Genomic DNA, 27522 nt, shown 5'->3' with positions numbered 1-27522 from the left:
ATTAAATGATTCTTAATGACATCGAGGAACATAGATCGAAGAGTGCCAACGATACAGGCAAAGTAGAAAAGTTCAAATTGGAATTTTGAGGGTGCAATCAAAACCGAGTGTTCTCAGAGCTGAGGGGGACATTATGAATGGCAATGAACAACAGTACGTGTCTTTTATGAAAGTACACCACCCAACTCACTGTCAATGGGGAAAGTGATTGACAGATGACTGCACAACATGACCAGACGGGTGGGGTTTTAGCGGTTGCCACATGGATCAACTCAACACTAGAACTCTTCGTACTCTAACAGCAAGCACTGCATAATTACCTTAGGGGGTGGTGGGGGGGGGAGAGGGAGAGAAAGAACTGTAACCCATTTCAACTTCAAAGAATCAGCATTTGTCTTTGGTGGTTTACCTAGGCTATATTTCAAAACCATCAAAAAATAAAAATAAGTCACATTTTTTACAAATTCCCTTTCAACACAGTCCAAACACCATCCCGAAGGCCCTAAATAGCAGCCCTGAAAATTCAGCGTAACGCTGGCCACAAGTATAAAAGGGAAAAGAAAGTTGGCCGCCTTCCTATGTTACTTCCCTCCTCTTACTGTATTTTTAATGGCCGGGTTGTGGAAAGACTGATGGATAGATACATTAAACAAACAAAAAAAAAGAACAGCGTAAAATATGGAACAATCAACCCCTTTAACATGGCGCTGTGTGAAGGTTTCAATGCAGAAAGCGCTGCTTAAAGCATTGCGGGAGGAATAGAACTGCATTATATGTAGGTCAATCTGTATGGGCAACATAGATCCGCTAGACTGGACTTTCCCACTGGACTTGTTACAGCGTTTCCAGTGTTCAGCTCCAACCAGGCAGGAAGAATTCAGTTGTTGAAACATGAATTTTTTTTAGACTCAAGTGTAAAGTGTTGCCGCCTGGAATTAAGTGTCTGCCACAATTTCCAACCAAGATGGTTTTCAGCCGTTTGATCCAATTTAGAACCTTCTACTTTGCCAACAATATTTGCTTTGTTTTACTTCTGGTGCATTTCTCCCGTTGAAAGCAGCAGAATGGTACCTGATTTTTTTTAAAGAAAAACTTATTTAAAGAAAGATTCATCCTGATTCGTAAGAACATAAGAATTTTCTAGGCGAAAGATGACCAAGGTCCATCCAGTTCGCCTTCCACCATCCTGGCAGTCGCTTGACATGTGGTGTCCCAAACTATATAATGTATCCTGAAATATTATTTTCTAGCAGAAATCTATCTAATTTGTTCTTGAAACAAATGACATTTTCTGCTTCCACAGTCTCCTTAGGGAGCCTGTTCCAAAAGTTTACTACTTGCTCACTGAAGTAATGTTTCAACAGATTTGTGTTGAATTTACCCTCCTTCAATCGCAGGCCATGTCCTCTGGTTCTACCGCTCAGTGCAAGATTAAGAGTACTTAAGCAAGTTCCAATTTTATTCCATGGCCTGACACCTAGCGCCAAGTAGCCAGGCACACGCACTGGTCCCTAGGAGCCATCCGTCACCTCTTGTAACCTACTGGTTGAAGATCTAAATAAATTCTTGGCTATTAGATTGGTGTACAAGTCCAAGCTCCATATTGTGACAGCTGTTGAGGCCATTATAGTGCAGCCACTAGTGTTGGACAGTGTAGTGTAGCACTTAGTTCACACGAACAATCTATAAATCATTTGCAGAGCAGAAAAAAGACCATTCGGCCCATTGTATCTATTGCTAGCGCTGTCTGTCTTCCACATTAGAGCTCTCTACTATAACCCCATTCCCCTGCTCTTTTCCTATCGTCTGAGCTACACCCCCTGCTTTCTTCTAACATTCTTTAATACATTGACTCAAGTATTTATCCAATCCTCTTTTAACCGCTGTCATGCGATCGAGAAAGAGGTGTAACTAAAAAAGTGAATGGGATACATCAATGTTTTGTTCAAACTGCAACATAACACTCCTCATTGCTTATAAGACAGGTAATGAACCCTGACATTTTAGGATGGTGAGAATGTGGAACTCGCTGCTGGAATCTGTGGTTGAAACAGAAAACAGTAATGTATTTAAGGGGCACCCAGGGGGAGATGGGAATAGCAGACGGGTATGGAAGAGGGGTTTGGGAGGACAGAGGCTCGTGTGGAGTACAGCATAAAATTTTAAAAAATGATCTGATGGTTGGGGCTCCTCTATTTAGTTTATTTTCCACAGTTCGTACAAAAATGGCTTTGGAATTTATGACTTTTCCACAATTCTCTGTGATCTTAAATAATAATTAATTATAATAATTTGGTCACTCAATCCTCGACCACTTGTAGGGATGCTGCTGTGCGCAATTGGCTGCTGCATTTCTCCCGCAAAATAGTCAATCCACTTTACAGTATATTCTGTGAAACGCTTTGAGATGTCTCGAAGATATAAGGCGCTATATCAAATGCAAGGATTATTATTACTCTGCAGCAAACAGATTATAAAGACACTTAAAATATTGAAAATCTGGAACTCTCTCCCCCAAAAGGCAGTGGACGCTGAATCCATTCACATCTTCAAGATTGAGGTGGATAGCTATTTGTTAGGTCAGGGTATCAAGGGATACAGGGCAAGGGCGGATAATTGGACTTGAGGGACAGATCAGCCATGATCTTATAGAATGGCAGAATTGTCTTGAGGGGCTGAATGGCCTCCTCCTGTTTAATAATCCTAATCCTTGCATTTGATATAGCGCTTTTCACGTCGGGAGGACGTCCCAAAGCGCTTCACAGAACACATTGTAAAGTGAATTGACTGTATATTTGTGGGCGAACGCGGCAGCCAATTGCGCACAGAAATGTCCCACAAACAGTCGTGGATTGAAAATGACCAATTTATTATTGTTTTTGGTTTTGGAGGGATTATTATTAGGCTCTGTGTGGAGTAAGGAAACTTGCCCAAGGTTTCGCCCTCTGCCTGGAATTGAACTCAGGTCTCTCGCTTGCAAAGCGAGTGCTCTAACCACTGAGCTACAGGACTTTCTATGTTAAAAACACTGCATGTCCAGCAGGCTCATCGTTGTACAGGGACGCTGGGTCAGACTGGATGAAACCACATGGCGGAGGGAAGAGCACAGGCCATGAGATTAGGACAGCAAGATTTAGAAGTGAAACTCTCATTCCATTTGCTCCGCAGTGAGCAGCAGCCCAAGCTAACGTCAGATCAGCAACATCTGAGGCTGGTTTCTGCCAAGCCTGAGCCCCAACCTATAATTCATATCGCAGTATTTATCATAAGCTGTATGGATTGAATTCAGCACAATTACTATATGAATCCAGCACACTTTTCAACTAGTAAACCATGGCAATGGATTTCCAGGAACCATTCCAAGCTACAAATCACATGGCGGTGGGGAGTGTGGTACAGGTCAGTAATACAGTAATTTTGAAAGCAATCATTCAAGGGCAAGATTTCATTGCTGTTTTGAGATAATTCTAGCACATGATTTGGTTTTTGGAACATGAATCGTAACGAAGGGGTTGCATTGTGTGTTTGAGGTAATTTTATCCTGCTGCAGGGGTTGGAAAGGGTCAGCGTGTCTTGAGTCACTGTTGCACAATGTGTTCACATATTAAACCAGATCAAGTCCTTTCAGGTTTCACGCTTCAATTCCTTTTAGAAGTAACACTTCAAAAAGGTTATCTGCTGCTCTTTGCTCAAAGCCTGAAAAGTAGGCCACATAAATGGGCTCCAAGCTTCAGGCTCTGAGGATTAGGCACATGCTCAATGCAGCTCAGTATTCCCAATACCCCCCAGCCCCCCTTTCCCATTTTATAAAATTGAAATAAACAAATTATTCTTAAATTATCTGCTTGTAGATGCACCAGCACATTAAATCATAGGGACTTGCTGTCAAATCTCACTTACTTACTGCAGTATCTTTCAGGACTCATCAATTCTGTGTAAAATATATATATATATATTTTTGGGTCAGTTGGGTGTCTGTCACATGCGGAAACTCATCACTGTGCTTAAGAGTATCCAAACAAAACTGAGAATTCTATGCATCCCACCTACACATAGAAATTCCAGAGATAGATTGTTAGAATGGAATGCGCACTCTCTCACTGGAGGGTCGTATCCTGCTGACCTAATTCTGGAGACTATTAGGTGCAGGTTGGCAAGAGCCAAGGCTTGGGGAGCCCATAGTGTTGGGGTAACTGCTGGAATCTAACCAGCTAAAACTGCATAGCTTGCTATTGATACCGCTGTCAGGCAAACTTTCCTGCTGCTTGTCCAGCTGGGACCACCCTACCCAATAGGGCTTTGGCTTGCAGGGTGAACAGCAGCTGAGTGGGGTGATTCCCTGCCCGCTTGTCTGGTCTGCCCTTCCAAGTCCTGGTGGTGAGCCAGACTGGCTGCACTGTCATCAGCAATGCCCTGGAATACTGCGGATCTACATGGCGCAGGAACCAAACCAACGAGACCGCCACAGAGGGCTGGCTTGATTCCGACATTACTTCATCAAACAGGTCATCTTGGAGCCAGCCCAGGTATACATTTGCTAGGCATTTTCTGTCACATATGTAAATTGGATGCTTTAAACTGCAGTTTATAGAAATCCTGATCTTGGCAAACTCTGTCTGTGTTTTTCAGTTATCCAATCTGCTCAGCAAAGTGGGTGCGACAACATAAAGACATCAGGCGGCCGGCCACCCAAGGAAAGCCGAGGCTGCCTGTGGAGAGCACAGTTCCTCTGTATGGCTCTGACTGCTCCTTAACCCTGGGCAACTGAGGCCAATTGAAGTGTCCCAATTGCTGTCCTGGCTTCATATCCAGTGACTCAACACAGAGCTGAAATTGAATCTGTAATTTCCTGCTCTCTACAGTTTAGTGCAACCGGGTGTTGCCTGTGTGCCAATTTATATGAGATATGAACAAGCCCTTGCTTTCTCAAATACGGTCAGAAGATAGGAGTAAAATAGTTTTTACAGTTTGTAATAATAATCCTTAGTCAAGACAATAGCTCAAAGCACATCACAGGATACAGAAGTATCACTCATAGGTTACTGTAAAGTGTAGTGACTGTGTAATCATGTGCTAGGAAGATTTAAAAGGGTATGGGTGGGGGGGGGGGATTTAGTGGAAAATGGCGTACCACTAAATATATTCCTCACTCGTCTGTCCACAGCATGTGATTTTAAAAAGTGCTTCCAGTCACCAATGGGTTAGTAGCAAAATCTCAAACAGTCTTAACAGCGACAGTCTTATCAAACATTCCTAACAAGTCCATAGAGATTACTGTAATGCAATCATAGCTTCTAAAAGTTAGGCTTTTAGAACTATTCTGCGGTTGTGCATAATCCATCAATAAAAAGAAAACACTATGAGGCCACTTGTAGCTCGGTGCAGTTGTGAAAAACATTTGTAGCAAAAAGACCTCAGAAACAAAATAAAAGTATCTTCAACCACCCTCTCCAGTTTGAGGATTAACGTTGCCAACTATTTGAATTGTTTTGGCCTCGCATTTCAAAAAGACATGAGAGCTACGAAAGAGGAAGATTCTCAGAGATATGATGGTGATATTTTCAGAGAAAGACATCAGATAAGATTTGCGCACACGGTCCGGACCAACCACAACAGCTCGATGTTATTTTACACTTACAAAAGAACAGAGCTGACACAACAATCTTGTTGCAACATCCTTCGTGCAATCAATCTATATACTTTAATTTCCCATTTTAACATGCATACTATCTTAGTCAAAGCATTACATGCAGATTACCTGTAATCTCTCCAAAACGCCCTGGCTATTGTGCTCATTGCTCCATTTGTACAAATCAAGTATTTGCATTATATAACCTACAATTGTCTCATCATTACAAAGCACAAAGAAAACACGTGAAAAAAAAGTTCAAGGCACTTCCTCAAATCCAGTCATTCTGCTAACAATAATTTGCAATTAACTCTCAGTACTGTACAAGTACATGCTGTCATCAGTGTGTTTTGGGGACTGAATTACCTTACAATTCAATTGCATCCTTCCATTATCCTATTTATAAAACCCTTGTGTTCCTGTCTGTACAACAGAACCGTTTCAAATCATAATAATCCTGCACACACTTTTAATGCAACCATTTCTTAAGATCATACATTTCCTACACTCAACAGTATTTACTTTGAAGTGCTATGAAATGTTTTGGAAAAAAAACCCACTGATCAAATGCAAGGATTATTGTTGGCAGTATATTTGCTGGTTTCTTTTGCAGTGTTTGTATACATTCCCAGGTCACGTTATCAAGTGTTTTTACAGGTACAACCACATTCATTTAATTAAAAATGAAAGGGAGTTCTGCTGGGCTGCACATTTCTGATCTTTATATCAGGTAGATATATCTCCCATTAAAGACTGGAGTGGATAGACTATACATTATGTTTACTTTGATGGGAAAATGCCATCGGGGAAAATGAAAAGATCAAGATGCCTCAGGCAAGCTGCTTGCTCGCACGGAATGATTATTCTCACTGTCTAATTACTTTCCTTATTTATGAACTTATAAATGCACTGGACTGATTTCAGGCAGGATTCACAAGGATGATTCCGGGACTAAACTTTAATGATTCAGATTTGAACTCGTATGTCTGGAATAAAAGCCTTTGGAGGGATTGCAGGGTGGAAAAGAAAGAACTTTAGTGTACTGATGCACGGATAATTTACTTAAATGCATACATGAAACATTTTGTTTCGCCCACAAAACACAGACAATTCACTTTACAGTAGACTCTGTGAAGTGCTTTGAGAAGTCTCAACGCCATGATAAAGCTCTATGTCAAATGCAAGGATTATTATAATTATAACATAGGTGAAGAAACTTTTAACAAGGCTGATCACAAACCAAGCCTAGAAGACTAGATTTTTTTTCTATCTCAGTGTAGATATGTGAACTTTTGCTTCTAGCAAAACACCTGCTCAACTAGTTTAAAAATGTATTTAGACTCTTTCCCCACCAACCGAAGCTTATGTGTCACAATGAGGGAGGTATTGCTCCTCATGTACTGGGGTCTCTACAGAAGCTTACCCAGGTGGCCATTCTGATAGGCAACGCAGGGCTATATTCTGGGAGCGTAACAGGCAATCTGATCTGAATCTCAATCCACATTCCTATGCGTACTTTCCAGCAAGATTCACTGAATGGCAATCTTTAGAGACAACTGTAGTTGGAACGAATGGTAATGTCCCCCATCTGAAGTCAGCCAGGGTTTGAGTGTGGCACCTCCTCATCTAGTTGGCTGTGGACATTCCTAACTGCTATCAGGTGAGCCCCAGTAAATAATTATGACGGATTATCAGTTGGAAGAATAAATAATGCAATGGGAAAAGGGGAGGGGGGGGGAATGGGATTATAACATCAATCATGTTCAAAATAAATGGTGGAACAGACTGATGGGCTGAATGTCCTCCTCTGTTACCTATATTTCTAACTTGTCTGGCCGGAGGGGTGGGGGACGGCAAATCACTGGCACGTGCACCATCCAACACTTGTTGAATTAGATTTACTGAGCTCAATAACTGATTTGAGTCTTTTTTTTTGGGGGGGGGGGAGCAGCTAACTGATACCATGTACTTATGGATCAGAGAACGCTTACTGCACAGAAAAGGGCAATTCAGCTCATTGCGTCTGTCGTGGTTTTAGCTCCCCAACAACTATCTAATCCCATTCCCCTACATGTTCACCATAACATTTCATATTCTTCTGGAAATATTTATCCAGTTCCTATTAAACATCGCTTCGAACCTGCCATCAGCAGCCAATTGTAGTGAGACATTCCACATCGCAACAAGCTTCTGTTTGAAAGAGAGATCTTCTAACCTCCTTCTAACCTTTTTTTTAATATATGGGTGAGTGCTCCCTAGAGGACCTGTGGTGCAAATTCATGGAAGAGTTCAGCACAAAATTACAAATAGGAGTCTCCTCACAGCACACATGATTTACCCTAGTACTGAAAAAANGACTTTCTACAAGGACCCTGTAATTCTCAAGTGCTAAAAAGTGTCCTTGCACCTGCTCCGATTGTGTGGTCTAAAGTAAGAGACGCTGTAAGTATTAAATGTGAATTGCCCAGATGTGTAGGACTCCCTGACCTCAGTCTCAATGCCAACATCTTGAATCCAGACTCTGCATTTGCTTTCTATCTCACAGATCTTGACATATAAACCTGTACTGTTATTGATGTGACAGCTAAAGAAACCAGTTTCTCCGGGTATCTGGCCAGCGACCCTCCAGGTAAAATTGCTCATTCACTTCACGGCTGTTTATGTGTTGCATACAATTGTTTCCAAATCAGTCACCTCGTCTGACAGTGATTATCTTTGAAGCGTTTGGACATTGCAAAGGAGCACGGTGCTATAAAAACCCAACTGCTTCACAAGAGGTAAGTAATTGCTCTGAAACAGAAAAACAGTATGCGGAGACTGGGCAGAGATGCCTCCTGGACTCTATCCTACGTGAAGGGTAACGTAAGGAGGACGCTATATAAATGCAAGTTGTTGTTATTGCCTCTACAGCTGACAAACCCTTACAGCAAGCGGTGGCCTTATCTGGGTACAACATCAAGCCTTGGAAGGCACGAGGGCTAACAGTACATTCATAGAGTGTGCTAAAGAAAATACTGGAAATCAGAAAACATTCCAAATGTTAACCGTAGCAAAGGATGAGCGAGCGCTCTTTACCTCCGTTTTGGGTGATGTATCGAACCCACGGCAATGCTTGATAGCCACTCTTTTCGATAATCTTCAAGTAGCGTACCTGACAGAAAGAGTAACAGGTTTTAGCAAAAAGGATAAAACAATGTAATATTTTTGCTTGCCTCAAGATTTATGTATCTCTGTAGATTTGAAAGAGAAAGCGTTATAGAAACAAATGTCTTCTTTAAGGTGTCGTCTTCAACAAATTAAATTTTCAAAGGTTTCAGCACTTCAAGGACAGCAGAACATTTGATTACAACAACAAACAACCACAAAAATTACATTTGTATAGCGCCTTTCACGTCGTGAGGACGTCCCAAGGTACTGGACAATCAGTGTTTTGGACCCACAGTTGCAGAGTTCTGTCATAGTAACATTACATTCATTCCACCACAAATATGACCCATCATTGTCTCTCTCCTCAGGGATAAAGACTGTGACTTTTGGAAACAGTACTGCCTTTGGAAAGCAAAAAAAAAATTCTCGTATCAAATAATGTCTTAAATTAATTTCAATCAAATAGAAAGTTTTACATTGAAAGTTGTGGGTTTGTTTGATGGAAAAAAACATTTGAACACTCCATTATTTCTAAGCCTAAAACCGGTCTTGAAGTCATAGTCCAGGCTGACTTTAGTATATAAAAAAGCATGGTAAATGGTTGAATTGTTTTACATTTTAAGTTTAGTTTCAGCTGAGAATGATCAATGCAGTCAGGAATTTTTGGCTCGCAAATCACAAACTCTGGCATAGAAAAATGGACAGATCGTCAGGATCAAACATAGTGGTGAGCTTCTGCATTCACTGTGTGTTTGTTTGCAATGATATTTTTGGACAGTTTAAATGCCTCACCTGATGCCAACTATTTCTGAGTACACTACCCCTTTAAGGTGCAGGCAGTCTATCAAAGCTTCTAATCCAACCATAACATTTCCAGCAAAACGAGTTCCCCTTGTGTCTCAATTAAAGCAAATACATGTAAAGGGAATGTTGAACTAACAATAGGAAGTTTCTGAGAAGTTAATTAGAGAGCTCTTGGAGTTCCAATTCTTGAACGGATCACAATGGTTCATTTCCTAGAGAACATCAGAATTTAAATTTACCAAGAGCTTGTGATAAATATTACAGGGCAAAACGTTGGGCAAGTTTCCTTACTCCACACGCCTCTGTTTACCTAGCAGTAAGTAGGAACTCGGCTGTCAGTCGATTGACGGATCGCTTTTCCAGGGGTTATAATCCCTTCAAAAAAATAATAGTTTGGTCACTCAATCCATAACTGTTTGTAGGACACTGCTGCCTGCAATTGGATGCCACATTTCCCCCACGAGTGGAAATCATGCTCCCAAAGGTAGTTTAGAGCAACGTTCATTCTCAATTTGCTGCTCGACTACACAAGCCCTCTTCAATGAAAGGCAGGCACATCAATATATTTAGTAGTTGGCAGATGATAGAAGATGAAGGAGGACAAGGTAGAAATGTGCCTATTAAAGAAAAAGTCAATTACATCTAAATTCACGGATGACACAAAACTAGGAGGAAGGGTCAACACAGAGGACGACATTAAAAAAATGCAGCGAGACATAGATAGGTTAGGTGATTGGGCAGGTAGGTGGCAGATGAAGTATAATGTAGGGAAGTGCAAAGTCATCCACCTAGGGAGCAAAAACAGTAGAGCGGGTTATTTTTTAGAAGGGGAGAGATTGGAATGTGTTAGCGTCCAGAGGGACTTGGGTGTCCTTGTACACCAATCACAGAAAGTTAGTCTGCAGGTTTAGCAAGCAATTAGGAAGGCAAACGGTGTGTTAGCATTCATTATGAAAGGATTAGAGTATAAGAGTAGGGAAGTCTTGCTGCAACTGTATAGGGCCCTGGTGAGACCACACCTGGAATACCTTGTGCAGTTTTGGTCTCCTTATTTAAGGAAGGATGTACTTGCCTTGGAGGGAGTGCAGCGTAGATTTACGAGGTTACTACCAGGGATGAAGGGGATGAGTTACGAGGGTAGGCTGACCAATTTGGGCCTATATTCTCTAGAACATAGAAAAATTAGATGGGATCTTATAGAAACCTATAAGATCATCAAAGGGCATGATAGAGTAGATAGTGGGAGATTGTTTCCCCGGTTGGAGAAACTAAAACCAGGGGTCACAACCTTAAAATCAGAGGCAGCCCTTTCGCACTCAGTTGAGGAAGAACTTCTTCACTCAAAGGGTGGTGAATGTATGGAACTCACTACCCCAAAGGGCTGTTAACGCTCAGTCTTGAACATATTCAAGACTGAGATAGATATGTTTCTTATTGCAAAAGGGATATGGGGATAAGGCAGTGTCAGGTTATTAGCTGAAGTTAGATTAGAAGATCAGCCATGATTGAATGGCGGGGCAGGCTCGAAGGGTCGAATGGCCTACTCCTGCTCCTACATGTTATGTTATGTTACTATCTCAATGGCTGCGGTGCGCAAATGGGCTGCCACTTTTGCCCACAAAATACACAGTCATTCCACTTTACAGAACAGTATATCTTGTAAAGCGCTTTGAGAGATCGACAATGTGATAAGGCGCTATGCCAAATGCAAGGATTATTATTATAATTACTATAAAAGGAACTCTGCTGCTCCGAGTGGAAAACTAAAATGATTCTATAGTTTGGTTGAGTTCTGTTTCTGCTCGAGTTGGAATATGCTTCTGGGTCAAGCAGCTGGAGCTGATGATCACGTCTTCGAGACGCCTCAAAGCGCTTCACAGAATAGACTGTAAAGTGAATTGACTATATATTTTGTGGGCAAAACACGGCAGCCAATTGCGCACAGCAGCGTCCCACAAACAGTCGTGGATAAACATCCCGGATCCAAACTGAATTGGTTGATCAGAAAGTTTTGTTCTTGAAAGTTCAGGAGTTGGTGAGGAGGGCAGGCCAATTGTACCACAGAATTTCAGGGCAGAGGTCAGTATGGGCACTACAGGCTTTTTTTTTAATATAAAAATAACTAACCACATTTATTTTTATAAATACAGCAGTGAGAAATATGCTAGTTTAATTTTAGCCTCGCTTAGTGATCTTCAGTACCCAGTGAACTAAACCGAAACATCTGGTTCAGCCAGTGTTTCAAAAGATAATACAAGATGGGACGTAAAAGAATAATCTGATCCTAATGGCCTTGCAGTTCGGGGATGACCCATTACTAAAATGCTTTGAATTCAAACTTTAGCTTAATTCATCCCCAAACTGATTACTACTTATTCATCATTAAAACCCGATCTAAAACAAACCCTACTTCTAAACAAACGAACACTGGAAGTTAGTATTTTTGCTTTGCAATGCATGTAGCTACAAAACAATGTCCAGCCTATCATTTAAACTTCAATGATGATCCATCTGTAAAAAAAATGTGGGCTTAAGATCAATATCAAGAACTCGGTTACTGTTCCTCCAGTACACTACAGTGGCAAAGCTGTTCTGTTCTTTGGATGACATATTAAATAAAATAAGTTCCTCTTTGTCTGTTCAGTTGGGCATCAAAAATCTTATGAGACTATTTAAACAAACGGCCGTCTCTCCAGATGAGGCCAACATTCCTCCAGATAAACCAGTAATTCATGGCAGTAGCATACACCTCTAAGAATAGGTCACTAACAATCCACTAAATTACCTGTGACGTGCTTTCAGATGCAAAGATAGGCTAACATTCTATAAAAAAATGTTTTCTTTTGCAAGAGCTGCAGGAGCAAACACGATCTTACTGCAGTGGAGTGCAGTGTGTGGGACCATTCCACTAGCTTGGAATGGACCTGAATTTGGAAGCAACACAAGTTGGGGCTGTGGATACTGAAGCATATTGGAAAGTGAAGGCAAACTTAATACTCACGCCAGCAATATCCACGTATAACTGGTTAAATATCTAGATTTCTCAACAATAATTCGAGGCATTTACAACAAACTGTAGGTTCAGTCTTGCCTACTACTTCACCCATTTGCTCAAGGTGACAACGGCTGCGACTGAATTAGCCACTGGCTCCAAAAGCCAACAGGCCACATACATGGCTCGCCTCTAAGTTCCTCCACTCCCCCCNACACTGGTCTGATGTGGTTTGAAGGAGCTTTCATCTTGTCCCTGTATAATTGAACTAAATGCTCCTTACTGATTCCATTTGCCAGTGTAGCATTTGTGGTTATGCAATATATAAAGATGTAGCTATGCTCTGCAGAGCTCCTATTACGCACTAGCAATTGCTAAACCGGTCAGCAGTCACCAGTTACACTCAGACAGCAGGCCGTGCTTGGTTAAGCCTCACATTCTACCTTGCAATTAATACTGCACTGAACATAGAGTGGTTAAGAATAACTATGCATTCAAAAGAAAAACTACAAAGGTTGGCTCATCTGCGAAAAACATGTTGGATGCTGGCACCAAGTACAAAGATCTGATGTTTGCGGCACTGGGGATAAGCTAGAAAATTACTCGTAAAACTCATCAGCGATTATTGAATAGTTTGCGAGAGCACAATAATAATAAACCTCACATTTTTACAGCACCTTATCACATTGTTGAGACGTCTCAAAGCACTTCACAGAATATACTGTAAAGTGAATTGACTGCATATTTTGTGGGCGAATTAGATGCCTAATTCCAGCTAGCAATCTAGCTGCCCTTTGTTGTATCCTCTCTAATGCAAGATGTCTGTGATTCAGTGACCAGAATTGTAAGCAGTACTTCAGATGGAGCTGGGCTGTACAAAGTCAGCATAACCATCTTCCCCCCTCCTCCCTCTCTCCCTATTTCCCCCACTGCCCTCCATCCTCCCCCATGCCCCAGCTCGGGTCCGTAACTCTGTCTGTCCAGCACCTTGGGACGTCCTTCCGACGTGAAAGGTGCTATACAATTTGTAATTTGTTGTTGTTCTTGTGACAAATTCTCTATCCGTTAGCCACAGATCCCAAGATCCTGTTTGCTTTTTTCACTGTCGACCAGCACTGTACCTAGGATTTCAGCAACCTTCTACTGCAGTATACCCATCCTACCAGCTGCCCATTGCAGCGTCAAGCTGTTTTCTCATCAATATCCAGGATTTACTGTGCAGAAATTGGCTTTCACATTCGCCTACAAAATATCCAGTCACCACACTTCAAGTAAAAAACAATCCTTTGATGAGGCGCTTTGAGACCTCCTCCAGACTTTAAAAGCGCTAATATGAAACACACAGATTATTATTATTTTCTTGACCTCAACTGCCATTCCTGGTAACCAGTTTCAGCTGTTGATTAAATTGTGTGTAAAGATATACAGTCTGTCATTTTATCCCAATTTGCTCCATCACAATCTTGCGATATGTAAAAATTATTCAAACAGAAAAGATGGTCAGGCAGATTTCTAGCAATGGATCCCTGCATGTCACACAGACTTTGCATATTTTATATATGTATAGATGTATATTTATACACACACGGCAGATGTGTTTATATATATATGCACAAATCACAGTCTTGAGTAACTGGTACAGCTTTCTGCATTTTCTCCTGACCTGCTCACATGTACAGAGATACTGTATTTAGACAATTCAGTGACTGAACCTTAACCACTTCAACACTGAGGTCACAGAAACAGTACAGATGTACAGATTAGATTAAAAAACAGATACTTTCTCCTCGAAAAGGAGAAGTAAAGTAGTTTCAAATTTCAATCGTTTCACAAAGAAAAATAATGTGCGCACACATGTGAACCAGGTGTTGCTGTACTCAGGGACAGCAGTGCCTCTTCATCCAGTGCGTACTAGAAAATAATCCACTCCGATGTTACTACATTTCTCCTTTAGTTCTGCTTTTCAACTTTCCACTGTACTTTACTTCTAGAGAAAATGTGTGCATAGATTACATCATTTTAAAGTTAAATATCATTTTTTCTCTTGGTCGGCCAAAAAAAAAAACTTGCAAACCCGTCGCCAAGTTTGAGAACTACCGAGTTCCAAATATGAAAGACTTTGGTTTGTCTGATATGGAGAGATGCGCCTTGTTTGCCTAATTCCTGAGCGATTAGGCACAAATTAGAATGACTATGCACTGGAGTTTAAGCAGCTGAACTCGGGCTGTACTACTCATTCGGTTTGCAGGGTTAACAGGAGCTGAATAGGAAAAATTCCCAATGAGTGTTTTTATCCTCCAGATCATGCTAATGAGCCAGGCTGGCTGGTCTGTCATCAACAATGTCTTGTTAGCTGGGCAGGTCTGCAGTACTCCAACACAGCATGGGAGGGAAGGGATGACAGAATTTCATGATAATCACTTTTTTTGGGGGTTGGCCGGGTGTCTGACACATGCTGCATCATCATACTGAGTATCCAAACCAAACAGAGTTCCACACGTCAGTCACTTAAACGTGGAACTTTCCGTGCTTCTGGAATGAAATGCGCACTCTTCCCCCTAGAGTGACACACCCTACCAAGCTAATTCCCGAAGATATTAGGGTGCTGGCTGGCAAGAGAAAAGGCTTGTGGTTCCCAGAGTGGGTGTTGGGGTACTCCTGGAGTTTAACCAGCTAAAACTGCACTGTCTGGCAAGCTTCCCACTGCTTACCCAGCTAGGACCACCCTACGTATTGGGCTTTGCCTTGCAGAGCTAACAATTGTTGAGCGGAAAGAATCTCTGCCACAGTATCCACCCAAGTCCTTCTGACGAGCCTGCTGGCTGGTCTGTCATCAGAAATGATGTGCCTGGCTCAGGAACTGGACGACCGAGACCACCACAAAGGGTTGACTCAATTCAGTCATTCCTGGCCCAGCACGTCACCTTGGAACCAGCTCAGCACCAAGAGACCCCTGCTTAACAACAACAACAACAACAAGATTCCATTTATAAAGCGCCTTTCACGTCAGGAGGACGTCCCAAGGCGCTGCACAGTTGGGTCATGCACCCCCCCATCCCACCAAAAGTAGACAGTCACTATTTGGTGACTAACAAGCGCTCTGCATTTATATAGAGGGGCGCTATGTAAAGTTGTTGTAACACTCTTAATAACTAACATACCAGACATTTAGGCACACATTCATGTTGGTGGTGGTGGGGGGGAAAGAAAGAGAAAATGAAACACTATCAGTTAAGAGGGAGAAACACTGGATAGTAATCAAGAGTGAGAATCGGAGATGATTTATTAACTGAGGCTAATTACAGCACCTTCCACCAGCCAGATTGAGCTCAGATAACTAAACGTTGAACGCAGGAGCTTACTGGTATGTATGGCTTGGCACCAGATCATACATTGAGAGTTTATTGGAAATTCCTCATACAGTCTTTACAATACGTTCTCATGATAACAGCCACCGAGAACCTGTGAAAAACAAGTTCCTGCATCATATCTACTGACATAGGAAATGGTGTCTTCACACATTTGAGAATTGAAGAACTCGGTAAACACGGTGAAAAATTGACAGACCCGGGACAAGTTAACTGCTGTAAGAAAGGTGTGAAATGTTGCCCAAAATAAGATCAGCGAGTTACTAAAGGTTTTGTCGAAAAGGTTGCCTCTACTGCTCAATGGACTGTTTTACTTCAGCTAGTATAATTAGTTTTGAAGAGCTGCCCCTTCCTTAACCAGAACTATGCAGGAGGGTTTTCGTTCAGCAGGAAGTAATTTTCCCTACCTGTATATAAAAAAATGTGAAAACATACCCGTGAGATATTTTAGCTTACAATACCAATTCACTCCCTCCCCCCGCCCCGGCTTGGGCACTACACACGCTCCCTTACAGTCCAAGAAGAGCCAGCAATAGCCAGCCATTTCAGGGCTCTCTTCACACCTGGGTTGAGTCCGCAGACGATGCTTATCTAACAGTTTCATGGCCGTCATTCTGGTAACCAGACATTTTGGGCTTTTAGCCACTGTACGAAAAATCAAACTCCTGCTTTTTTTAAATCTAAAAGCAGAAAAGCCTGAAAACAGACACGGTAACAAGAGGAAAAACTGGGAGACAAGCTGGAGGGACACTGGGTTAATCAGCATCTGAAAGATTAATGGTTGGGAGTTTTATGCACCAGCGCTCTGCACTGAAGCTTTACGACTTGGACCAAATTAATTAATAAAGCTCAATTCCCTACGTGATTACCTAGCTCTTTGGCGCGGCTATAGCCTCTGCTGTGCTAACCATGTGCAATTCCTGTTTATACAAGATTTGCTTTGTGTATCCATAGTTTCGATCCTTAAATGCTGCTTCCCTCCACCTGCTGTGGGTAATGACCTGAAAACAATGTAGCTCATAAAGAAGCTTGCCTCGACCCCAGTCAGTCTTAGTGGCACATTTACATTACACAACAGGGTCAAATAGCAAAGGGAAAATATGCAAGTGCAGTTGTTTTTAAGTCATCCTTCGGGTCAGTTCCTGACACATGCAGATCGCAGAGTCTCGGAAACGGCAGAATCGAGAATATCAGGAGTGGCACAGAAAAACTGATGACTCTCAGGAATGGCATACACAAGGACAAATCTGAATCGAGCACTTCTGAATGGCGCTGAAACCCAGTTACTGAGAATACAGAGAAGATGGTTTTATGTGGTGTTTTGCTTTGTACTGCTGAGTCTCGTCAACAGTGGTATTGGATTTCAGCTCCACATGCACCACCAGCAGTTTCCGATGAAATCTGAGGCAACCTAGGACCTTCAAGGGGTCATTTTGTAAGTGCTAAAGAGGCCTGTTATTTGTAAGAACTCTGGAATAGGAATAAAAACAATGCAACACCCAGCAACCCCAATGACTTTATAGATAGTTGCTGATTCGACTTGCATGGCACTAGAAGGGAAAAGCAGCCAAACAACTTCACGGAGCAGTGGAAGGGGGGAAATTACTCACCAATAACATCCAACTCCAAAAGAAATTTAAGGCTTTTATTCAAGAAAAATACAGCCCTGCCCAGAGTGATGAGGAACAGAGAGTATAAGTCCGCTCTTCGAGGTTGCTGCTAGCGGCTTCATTTATACCCCTTCTTTGGTACCTTTTCAAAGTACAACAAACATTTGTGAGAAGATCAGAATGGTTCTGCCAAACTGCGCTGGCCAGTTGCAAACAGTATTGTTGGCAGCAACAGCAGCTTACATTTTACTAATTACTTTGGTCTGACAGGTTTATGGAACTTCTTAGCTTTGGACACAAGTAGTTGCCAGGTTTTCTGAAACACTTATTTCTGTCTAACTAGGCTGCACAGCATCCTGCCACATCTGCAAACAGGTTTGGCACATGTGGGGCACACTAGTATGCTAATGTCACAGCAAGAACTCAGGTACTTATTACAGAGTAGTAAATTCTGACATTTAATTAGGTACAGCTATAACTCCCACCCACCCCCCACCGCATCAATGAAATACTCAACCTTAAGGTTTTAAATACAGAGAGAGATCTGATAAAGCATTCAGTGTTATTTTCCTATCTGGATCTGCAATATGAACATAGCAAAGCACCAGCTGAAGAGGTACTGAACTGTAGACATTATTACAGATTCATGTTCAGTAACATTGGTGCTATTTGTCAGCTGTGTATCAACAGTTTAAATACGTCGATGATTTAACCTTCAGGTCCAGCTCTCTCCTGAAGTTTGCACTACACGCCTAGTGCCCGACACACCAACGTTTAAAACTGACACTGAGATCTCAAACTGAAGCCAGTGGCAGACCAAAGACCTACAACGATATAGTTCCACCGTGGCTTATGAATTGGCTCATCCCCCCTCCCTGCTTGTACCCAGAATCAGTGGCAGAAAGCAGCAGCGTGAATGTCTCAGCCGTTCTGGGATCTCCTAGAATCTGTCAAACCATCTTTTGACAACAAATCAATGTTCCATTTACTGGAAAACGATATTCATTTGTTTGACAGGAGTGTGTCCACTAATTTAATTGTCATCGTCTTAATATGGTGTAAGTCGCATGTGTCAATTTTCCACTGTAAACCCAAGTTGTTGCTATGCATCTCCCAGAATCAGCTGATTGACAAAGTTTAAGAAAAAAAACCACCAGGACATTGCTGGTATGTATGGTATAGAGATTCACAGGTGACTGTGTGCAAGATCAGGCTTTTTTGCAAATCTCTGCCAGTCAGAATTACACATTAGTATTATGGTGGATCTGCTGCTGTCAAAAAGAATGTGACAGTTTGAGTTTTCACCTGGAAAATGGTTTTCTAGACTTATATTCCTATAATAAGCTATCATGCCTTTGCCCTTAATTTAGGGCAACCCTTCAAATTTTTGTTATTTTACATTCTGAACATGAATCTCTACATTTTGTCAACCAGACCCTGTCAAACACCCACTTGTCTTATTTATTTATGGGAGTTATAAGACTTCAAGATGGGTTTTCAGTTTGTCCACAGCACCACCTACTGCTTAAAATCAGAAAACTGAAACACATACAGGGTGACCAAAAAGTCATACCTACCCTATTATCTAAAAAAAATTATATATCATTACTTTAAGATTTAATAGACCTGATAATGATATAATTTCTGTCATGGACATGGTTCCATAACATGAGGCTTTGGCTTCAAAATAACACAACAGAACAGGCAATACAGGAGGTGCTTTGGTGAAAGGGAGAAAGCGATGCAGACAAGATACTAGCACAGATGGTGGAACAATAACCTAACATCTAAAACGATGCTATTGTAAGCAACAAGTTTCAGATTAGTTGACTTTTTTGTTGTCTTATGATTGTGTGAAGTGCTTGTGAATTGGATAGCTAATTAGGTGCCAATTGCTTTTGTGCAGGAGTAGTTCAAAGCTAAGAGATACAATACCACGAGAACCTAGGCAAAAGATAATTCTCATCGCTTAAAACAGGTTTAGTGACTCAAAGAACGCAACAAAGAAACTAGAAATCAAAGATAGACATCAAAACCAACACTTCATCAATCTGGAATGCTCTTGCATGTTACAGTGTGGGGTAACTACTCAGCTAATAACCTGCAGGTTTACACACACCAAAAATATCTCAATATATTGCTGCATATACTCTTAAGTGCAAGTTGCTATGACAGCAAGCCCATTGTACAACTCAGGCTGGTGAGAAGCCAAGATTACAAATCCACATTGAAATGACACAGCAATGATATGTTGCAGCAGTTATGGCTTCAAAGGATGTCAAACACAGCCCCATGTCCCCCTGATTTGTATTGCTGCAGTGCTTGATGCTTGTGGAAGTATTGGCTGGAGGAGCAAGTTGGCTTGGGGAGCATCTGTGACTGACTGTCACTATTTAAATAAGCCCTTATGTCAATAATAATAATAATGTAACATTGACATAAGTTGGCATGATGTGAAAATCTGAAAGCCCAAAAAACTGCTAAATACGTTTTTGGTGTGAATTGGTAACAGTACCTCTGGAACTGGGCCTAGATCAGAGGGGTTGAATGTAATCTGTGAGTCAGTCACCTGTGGCACATTATGGACCAACTCAGCTGACGCTGTGAAGTGAAAGCAGATGAAATTTCACCAGGGATCTGGAACATACGTCACTGATCGCAGCAGCATGAGAATAATAATCCTTGCATTTGATCATATCGTTCAGTTGTCTCAAAGCGCTTCACAGAATGTACTGTGAAGTGAATTGACTCGACATCTTGTAAGTGAAACGCAATAGCCAATTGCAGACAGCAATGTCCCGCAAACAGTCATGGATTGAGTGACCAAATTATTATTCTTTTTAAAAAAAAAGTTATTTGAAGGCATTATTACCCACGGAAAAGCAATCCGCCAGTCGACTAACACCTGGGTTCCTACTTACTGCTAGGAAAACTGTTTTTTTTCTTCCAGCTTTTCACACCAGAGAATGTTCAACACTCAAATCTTTGACATTCATGTTATAAAAACAAATTAGACTAGATCTTTGTGTGTCACTGATCCATACAGCTCAGACAGGTCTAAACAATGTAATTTAGTTACGATAGTGCAGGCGAGACTTAGTCATTCAGGACTCAGTGGAGTCCTGTAGCTCAGTGGTTAGAGCACTCACTTTACAAGCGAGAGACCTGAGTTCAATTCCAGGCAGAGGGCGAAACCTTGGGCAAGTTTCCTTACTCCACACAGAGCCTAATAATAATCCCTCCAAAACCAAAAACAATAATAAATTGGTCATCTTTAATCTACGACTGTTTGTGGGACATTGCTGTGCGCAATTGGCTGCCGCGTTCGCCCACAAATATACAATCAATTCACTTTACAGTGTGTTCTGTGAAGCGCTTTGGGACGTCCTCCCGACGTGAAAAGCGCTATATCAAATGCAAGGATTATTATTATTATTATTATTATTCACTGGAGATATATTTAGTGCTAGAAGTTGGTAAGAATATAAGCAAAAGTGATGCATCTTATTTTATTTTCTTTGAAAGGAACACTCAGACGAAGTGTGCGTTCAATTCATTGCTCCCACAACAAACCAAAGCCTTTCTTGTATTAGTTTGTTCCACCAGAGGACACAACTTGTATCTCACCTGAACGCTGTAACTAGTACTGGGAGCAGTGGCACCAGGATAGATACCAAATCCAGGACTCCAATGAAAGACAAAAGAAGGCAGATCACAGCCACGTTTATCATTGGGCAAGTAAACTTCCTGCTCGTTGATTTGATATGGGAGGTCTCCATTCCACTTGCAACCCAACAATATAGAATTTCTTCACTCAGATGGGGGTGGGGGGGGGAGGAGAATAAATAAACCATATAGAAATGTTAAATAAACTGCTCTGTGTGGTGGTAGAGAGGGTAAGGAAATAAAGAATGCCTTTGACTCTAATCTCGTTCTCTTGAACCTACATTTCTAACGGCCTTTAGGCAAAACCAACAGCAGCATCGCCACCTACTGCTGATAAGTGCGCAGTGCGGCCGGGCGCCACCCACCTGTATTCCTGAAGTGGTGAAATATGGAATCTCAAACTTGACACTGATCGGAGGCTTTCCCTCCTTATCTTCGGCCTCCACGCTGGGGAGTCCAAAATGTGCTCTCATCAGGTACTCCTTCCCACCCTGCAGACAAGAGGGAGGGGGGGGAAAAGACCACAATCACATCGACTGTACATTTTTCATAGCCCCCATTAAGACTACCTTAGCCCTATGGATATGGGAGAGAATAGAGTGGGATTAGATTTGACTCTAGTGTTCCTTGATGGCCCAATCGCTTCTTTCTGGGCTGTAACATCTTGTGATTCCTAAGCACCAGTTAAAGCAGGTAAGATGTCTGAGACATTAAGCAGCAAATCACTTTTTCTCCCTGTGCTCCAGTTTAAATAAGCAGTTCAAATGATTTTTCAATAAAGCTCCAGGGATTGGGGTGGGTGGGGGGAGGAGAGAAAAACAATTTCCCCCATTCCCCCAATGGCAGGGAAATCATACATTACATTGTCAACAACCCAATAGAGACGTCTTAGGCTTTACTTCACCTTTTTCTCATCCTTTAAAATTATTCCATGAAATCTGAGAACATGGGTTCGTTTTTCCATCCAGTGCAAGGCTTTCCGTTTTGAGTAATTACAAATCTTTACAACACATGGAAGTCACTAGTGGTTAATATGTAAAACGGAGATTAACGATATTACAGACAGTGAGAATGGCTAGCAGCCCAGTTTAAAAGAAGAATTGCATCCAAAGAGATGGCAAGATTAAAAAACGAATCCTTGAATTTGATATAACGTCTTACTTATTAACATGTTGTTGAAATGCCTCAAAGCGCTTCAAAGGATTTTACTGTAAAATGAACTGTGTATTTGTATGTGAACACAGCATTTAACTTAAATAGCAATGTTGCACAAATAGCTGTGAAATGAATGACCAACTTATCCTAACATATTGTTGGCCAGGATACCAAGAGAAATTCCTTTCTCATTCGAATCGTGCCACAGAAACTTTAATGTAAATTTGAATAAGCAAACAGGATCTTGGTTTCATGTCTCATCCAAAGGAATGCACCTGCAACAATGCAGTTCTCCCTTCCAGTGTTGCATTGGAGTGTCAGCCGAGACTGTGAGTTCAAAGTCCTAAAATGAGGTTGAAATCCACAACCTTATGATTCGGAGTTGAGACGTGAGGTGTGATAGGTTGGAACAATGCATATCGAGCAATATTTGTGCCATTTTTCAGCTCTTTTGAACTCCTTATAAGGTAGGAGCCATGAAATGGCTCAGCCATTTGAAAATCACTCATCAACCAACTCAATTAATTGCGCATAGCAGTGACTGCACAAACAGTCATAGATGGCCCAAAACAGAAAGAGAAAAAGGTGGGCAGAGTCTAAGAAAAAAAAATCATATGAAGGCAGGTGGATCAGAGGACAGAGTGCAAGAAGGACTTGCTGCTGAACATTCTCACAAAACTGAGAATGTGCCCCAGCAGAGAAAAACAGCTTTTCTCTAACTTCAAGAGCTCAGAGCCACAAGTGCAGCTGTAAGATAAACAAAGCTTTGGAAAATCTGTGACATTTCAGTTAGCAACCAGAACAATTGGTTCTTACAGCGAGAGTGTTAAGGGATCCGGAGAAAAGGCAAGGAGATGGTAACAAAAGACTTTTCACAATTTAATAAATTGGCATAACATGCTTGGTTATACACTGAATAGCCTCCCGTAAGCCAATTTCACCCGAACCTGAGACAATCCAGTGCCCTGAAGCCAGTGAGTTAGCATAGGGCCCCTGACATTTAATCGGGATGTGTTGTAAGCATTTTAAAGTGAATTCTAGGCTTTCTTTTGAAATATATGTCATAATAATACTCCTGGCATTTACGTTTGATAAAGCGCTTTATCACGTTGTTGAGACATCTCAAAGCGCTTCACAGGATATATTGTAAAGTGTATTCTGTGGCCAAAAAGTATTATCGATTCAGAGAACAAAAAAGGAATGCTTACGGGGAATGATTTGATGGACCACACTATTTCACTGCTCTCTGGCACCCATTTCACATTGCCCACTGTGGTCTTAAACTTAGGTGAATCTGCATCATTTGGGACTGGAATGTGGATCTCAACATTGTTGGCAGTCGATCTGCGTTTGAATTGACTCTTGGCCTGTGTGGAAGAAGAGAAACAAGTTACTGAACAGGTTGTAGTTATGTTCAAAATTATAGATAGATATGTTCAGTGCTTATGGTGCACCTACTGTAAGGTCTGTTGTACAAGCTTCATTCTCAAACACGTCTTTGTCCTTTATTTTCAACACGGTTGACTCTAATTGGAGGTATGACGTATCCTACAATTAACATTATGTAGCACCTTTGACGTCAGGAGGGAACAATGTCAAATTAGGTGGGCAGATGAAAACATCAAATTAGGGTGAGCCCGATTGTGCGACTTCACGAGGACTAAGGTAGTCTACCAGAGTGGGCAGATCAGTGGCAGGTGCAGGTTCAATGCAAAAATATAAAGTAGCAGATTTTGGATAAGAATAAAGGGAAAGAAAATCTATCCTAAAGATGCAAGCTGCTAACTGCTGGAATTAAATGACTTGGTGATAGAGCAAACTAACGCAATGACATTCTGTGGATATGGATATTGTCAAGACAACATAATTCTAATAATAATAAAGTTAGAACATTATAAGCTGGAGCTCCTCAGTCCCGAACTTCACATTTCTGTTCATTATGTGGGACATTCAGTGGTTAAAAAAATATTTTTCCAGCCTCTGGATATCTGGATATTGACACTTGAAAGACTTGTTAACAAGAAGACAAATAACTCACTTTAATCATGTACTCTATCCGACTGTGAGAATGTTTCTCAATCACAGACTCGATCCAGATCAAAGGCTTTACCTGGTAACCAGAAAGAAACATAATTAGTGCACACCTCAACCAGGAACAAGTGTTTAAGCTCAACATCAGCTCTGACGTGTCATTATTTCACTCCCTAACCACAGGAGTTCAGGTTAGGAATACTGCCTTGCAATTAAACAATTAAACATCCTCCCGACATGAAAGGCGCTGTATAAATGTAATTTTGTATTGTATTGTAATTAAAAGTAAATAAAAACAGATATATTCAAAGAATGTATAAGGCTTAGGTAGAAGCTACTCGGCCATCAAATCCAAGTTGATGCTAACCACTCGAACTCCAATCCCTGCTTTTCCCAAATCCTTATACATTCGTCCTCTCACACAGATTTATCCAATTTCCTTTTTAAGTGTCAAAGTCTCAGCATCAACAGCTAATTATGGCAAAGCACTGCACATTATCATAACTCTCTGCACGATAATATCCCACTTAACTATTGCAGTAGCAAGCTTTGCAATGTTAAACTCCATGTGGCTTTGGTTTTGCCTACTCACTTAATCTGTCTATGTCTTTGGTAAACGGAGGTATGTCACACTCACCTCCAGGAAATTCAATATAATTTGATCTGCTTCCAGATCCTGTATAATAAACCTTGCATTTGATATAGCGCCTTATCACATCTTCTAGACGTTTCAAAGCGCTTCACAGAATATACTGGAAAGTGAATTGACTATTTTGTGGGTGAAACGCGGCAGCCAATTGCGCACAGCAATGTTCCACAAACAGTCGTGGATTGAGTGACCAAATTATTTATTTGAAACGATTATTAACCCCAGAAAAGCGATCCGCCAATTCACAAATAACTGCGCTCCTTCTTACTGCTGGGTAAACAGAGGCATGTGGAGTAAGGAAAGTTGCCTAAGGTATTGCCCTGCCCGGAAATCAAACCCGGGTCCTCTCACTTGCGAGCCGAGTACTCTAACCACTAAGCTACATGACTCCACAATAATAGCCTTGCAATCCAGTAACAGTCAAACCAATTATTACCAAACCAATTTGACTCTCACATAGTGCCCCCCGATACCTACATGTGTATTTAAACGGTAAGACATCAGTTCAAATTCTCCATCGGGCGGGATGAATGAAATGGTTCGGTCATTCTCAAATCGGGAGAGACGCACGCACTGGTGAAATTTCACATCTTCCAACTCCACAGATTTGCTTTTCCCTCCTGTCTCAGAGAAGAAATAGGTAGATAAGTTTAATCAACCGTAATGGGTTGAAGCAGAGCACATTAGGGTATGGACATACAATCTTACAGTGGCAGAATAGAGAACCTACACAGATCTTTATCTAACCCGGCTGTGGGAGTAATATCCATGGTGTCTGTGTGTGTGTGTGTGTGTGTGTGTGGTTATGGGGGGGTGGCGGGAGAAACAAGGTGAAGAATTAACTCATACCACAATTTTCAGAAGTTCAGTTATACAGAACTTCTGAAAATTGTCTTCAACTGCCTCTTGGTATGCCCTTCGGCCCGACAACAGTGCCCGAGGGAAGTGAAACGTTAATCTATAAACTCATCTGTTGGACTTTATAGTCAGGACATCAAATACCCAGTTTCCATTCAGATGAGTAATATGTGCAACACGAATAACCACTCATGAATCATCAAAAATCATTGAGTTAATTTTCTGTTCCAAAGAGTCAATAGTTAAAGAGTATTATGAAAAGAAGGATGTGGAAATATAAACAAAACACAAAATACTGCAGATCCTGGAAATCTGAAAACAAAACCAGAAGTCGCTGGGAACACTTAGTAGGTCAGGCAGCATCTATGGAGAAAAGAAAGTGAGTCAACGTTTCGGGACTCACGAAGGGTCATGGAACTGACACGTTGACTCGCTTTCCTTTTTCCATAGATGCTGCCTGACCTGCTGAGTATTCCCAGAGACTTCTGTTTTTGTTTTATTTGGAAATATAAGTTGCCCCAAGAACAAAACAGTCCATTTAACGTGGTGTGAAGGCTCGAACAAAATGTCAAGTTTTACTGCCGTGAGCAAGGCACTGTTTGCTGCAACTTTGTTCAGGTTGTGCCTGACATTAAGAAGCCTGTAAGGAACAGAAAGCAAAAGCACCGGTAAGAGAAGTGGGGAGTGCGCAAAACACGAAGACAAAGAAGAACGGCTACAAAAAGAAGCAAGACTCTTGCGATAAGAGACACGTCCAGCGTTAAGTCAACACAGACATTTTTGAAGGACTGTTCTAGCCCACCTACACTGCAGTCCCAGCTGATTAAAAACTTTTTTTTGGGGGAAAGATTTTTTGCTGACAGCCTTAAGGCCGGGAAAGGTGCCAACATGCACTACCACAACAACAGCTGCTTGCTGACGGTCCCGACACAAGCATCAGCTGAGCTTCTCCCCTGGCTCTCAGCGCAACACAACCTGGCAACTTCCCAGTGAGCAAAGCAAGAGATTAATTTCTTCCAGTAAGAAATACAAGATTTTACAAGTATTTGAGCTGAACGACACAAGAATGGAGACGTGCCTTTAAGATAAGCTAAAACACCGACAACAATCTTTACAACTGCCCCTTTTCATGACTTTTGGCAAAAATGAAAGTCGAATAACAACCTTTAAAAGAAAAATATCAAAAAAGTTTAGAAATACTATAATATATATGAAAATAAATCAGGAACTCAATAGCTATTGAGCAAAATTACTTTGGGGCTGGGAACTGGCCTCTCACAGTTAACAAGAAAATGAATCCATTCTTTTGTCCTCCTGGGGCTCAGCTCTACAGGTGCTGTCAGCTCTGTAGCACCTTGTCCAAGGTGTATAATTCTTACCCCACCCCCCCCCATTGCCTCTCTCTCCTCCGAGACGCTGTACACACATATGTTAACTTAAACAGCAGGTGTCAGTGAACTATTACTTCCCGACTCTTTGGGTTTGTGTAATAAAAGGAATGTCTGCCTTTCTTTTCTATTGCTGCATATTATAACTGTCGCAACTGATGCCCTGAGCGACTGCTGCCGCCTTGAAATGAAAACAATACTTTAGTCGAACAATTTACAAGATGA

General features: G+C 41.4%; 1 protein-coding gene across 2 annotated transcripts in view; it reads right to left on the bottom strand.

The window, feature by feature from the left end:
- The window catches only part of ap1m1 (adaptor related protein complex 1 subunit mu 1), a 51735-nt gene that overhangs the window by 6190 nt on the left and 18023 nt on the right, over nucleotides 1-27522 (bottom strand). Inside the window, exons 7-11 of one of the 2 annotated variants that reach the window (XM_042342698.1) lie at nucleotides 25529-25671; nucleotides 24410-24481; nucleotides 23580-23738; nucleotides 21582-21707; nucleotides 8705-8780 (exon numbers count right to left, since the gene is read on the bottom strand). In XM_042342698.1, the coding sequence (XP_042198632.1) occupies nucleotides 8705-8780; nucleotides 21582-21707; nucleotides 23580-23738; nucleotides 24410-24481; nucleotides 25529-25671 (576 nt within the window). Of the gene's footprint in view, nucleotides 1-8704; nucleotides 8781-17647; nucleotides 17693-21581; nucleotides 21708-23579; nucleotides 23739-24409; nucleotides 24482-25528; nucleotides 25672-27522 lie in introns of those variants that run through there. The other variant, XM_042342699.1, reaches the window with a different exon arrangement.

The sequence above is a fragment of the Callorhinchus milii genome, unplaced genomic scaffold (genome assembly GCF_018977255.1).
Source record: "Callorhinchus milii isolate IMCB2004 unplaced genomic scaffold, IMCB_Cmil_1.0 Scaffold21, whole genome shotgun sequence".
NCBI lineage: Eukaryota > Metazoa > Chordata > Chondrichthyes > Chimaeriformes > Callorhinchidae > Callorhinchus > Callorhinchus milii.
The sequence above is the reverse complement of the archived record's forward strand: the minus strand, read 5'-3'. Positions and strand labels throughout refer to the sequence as shown.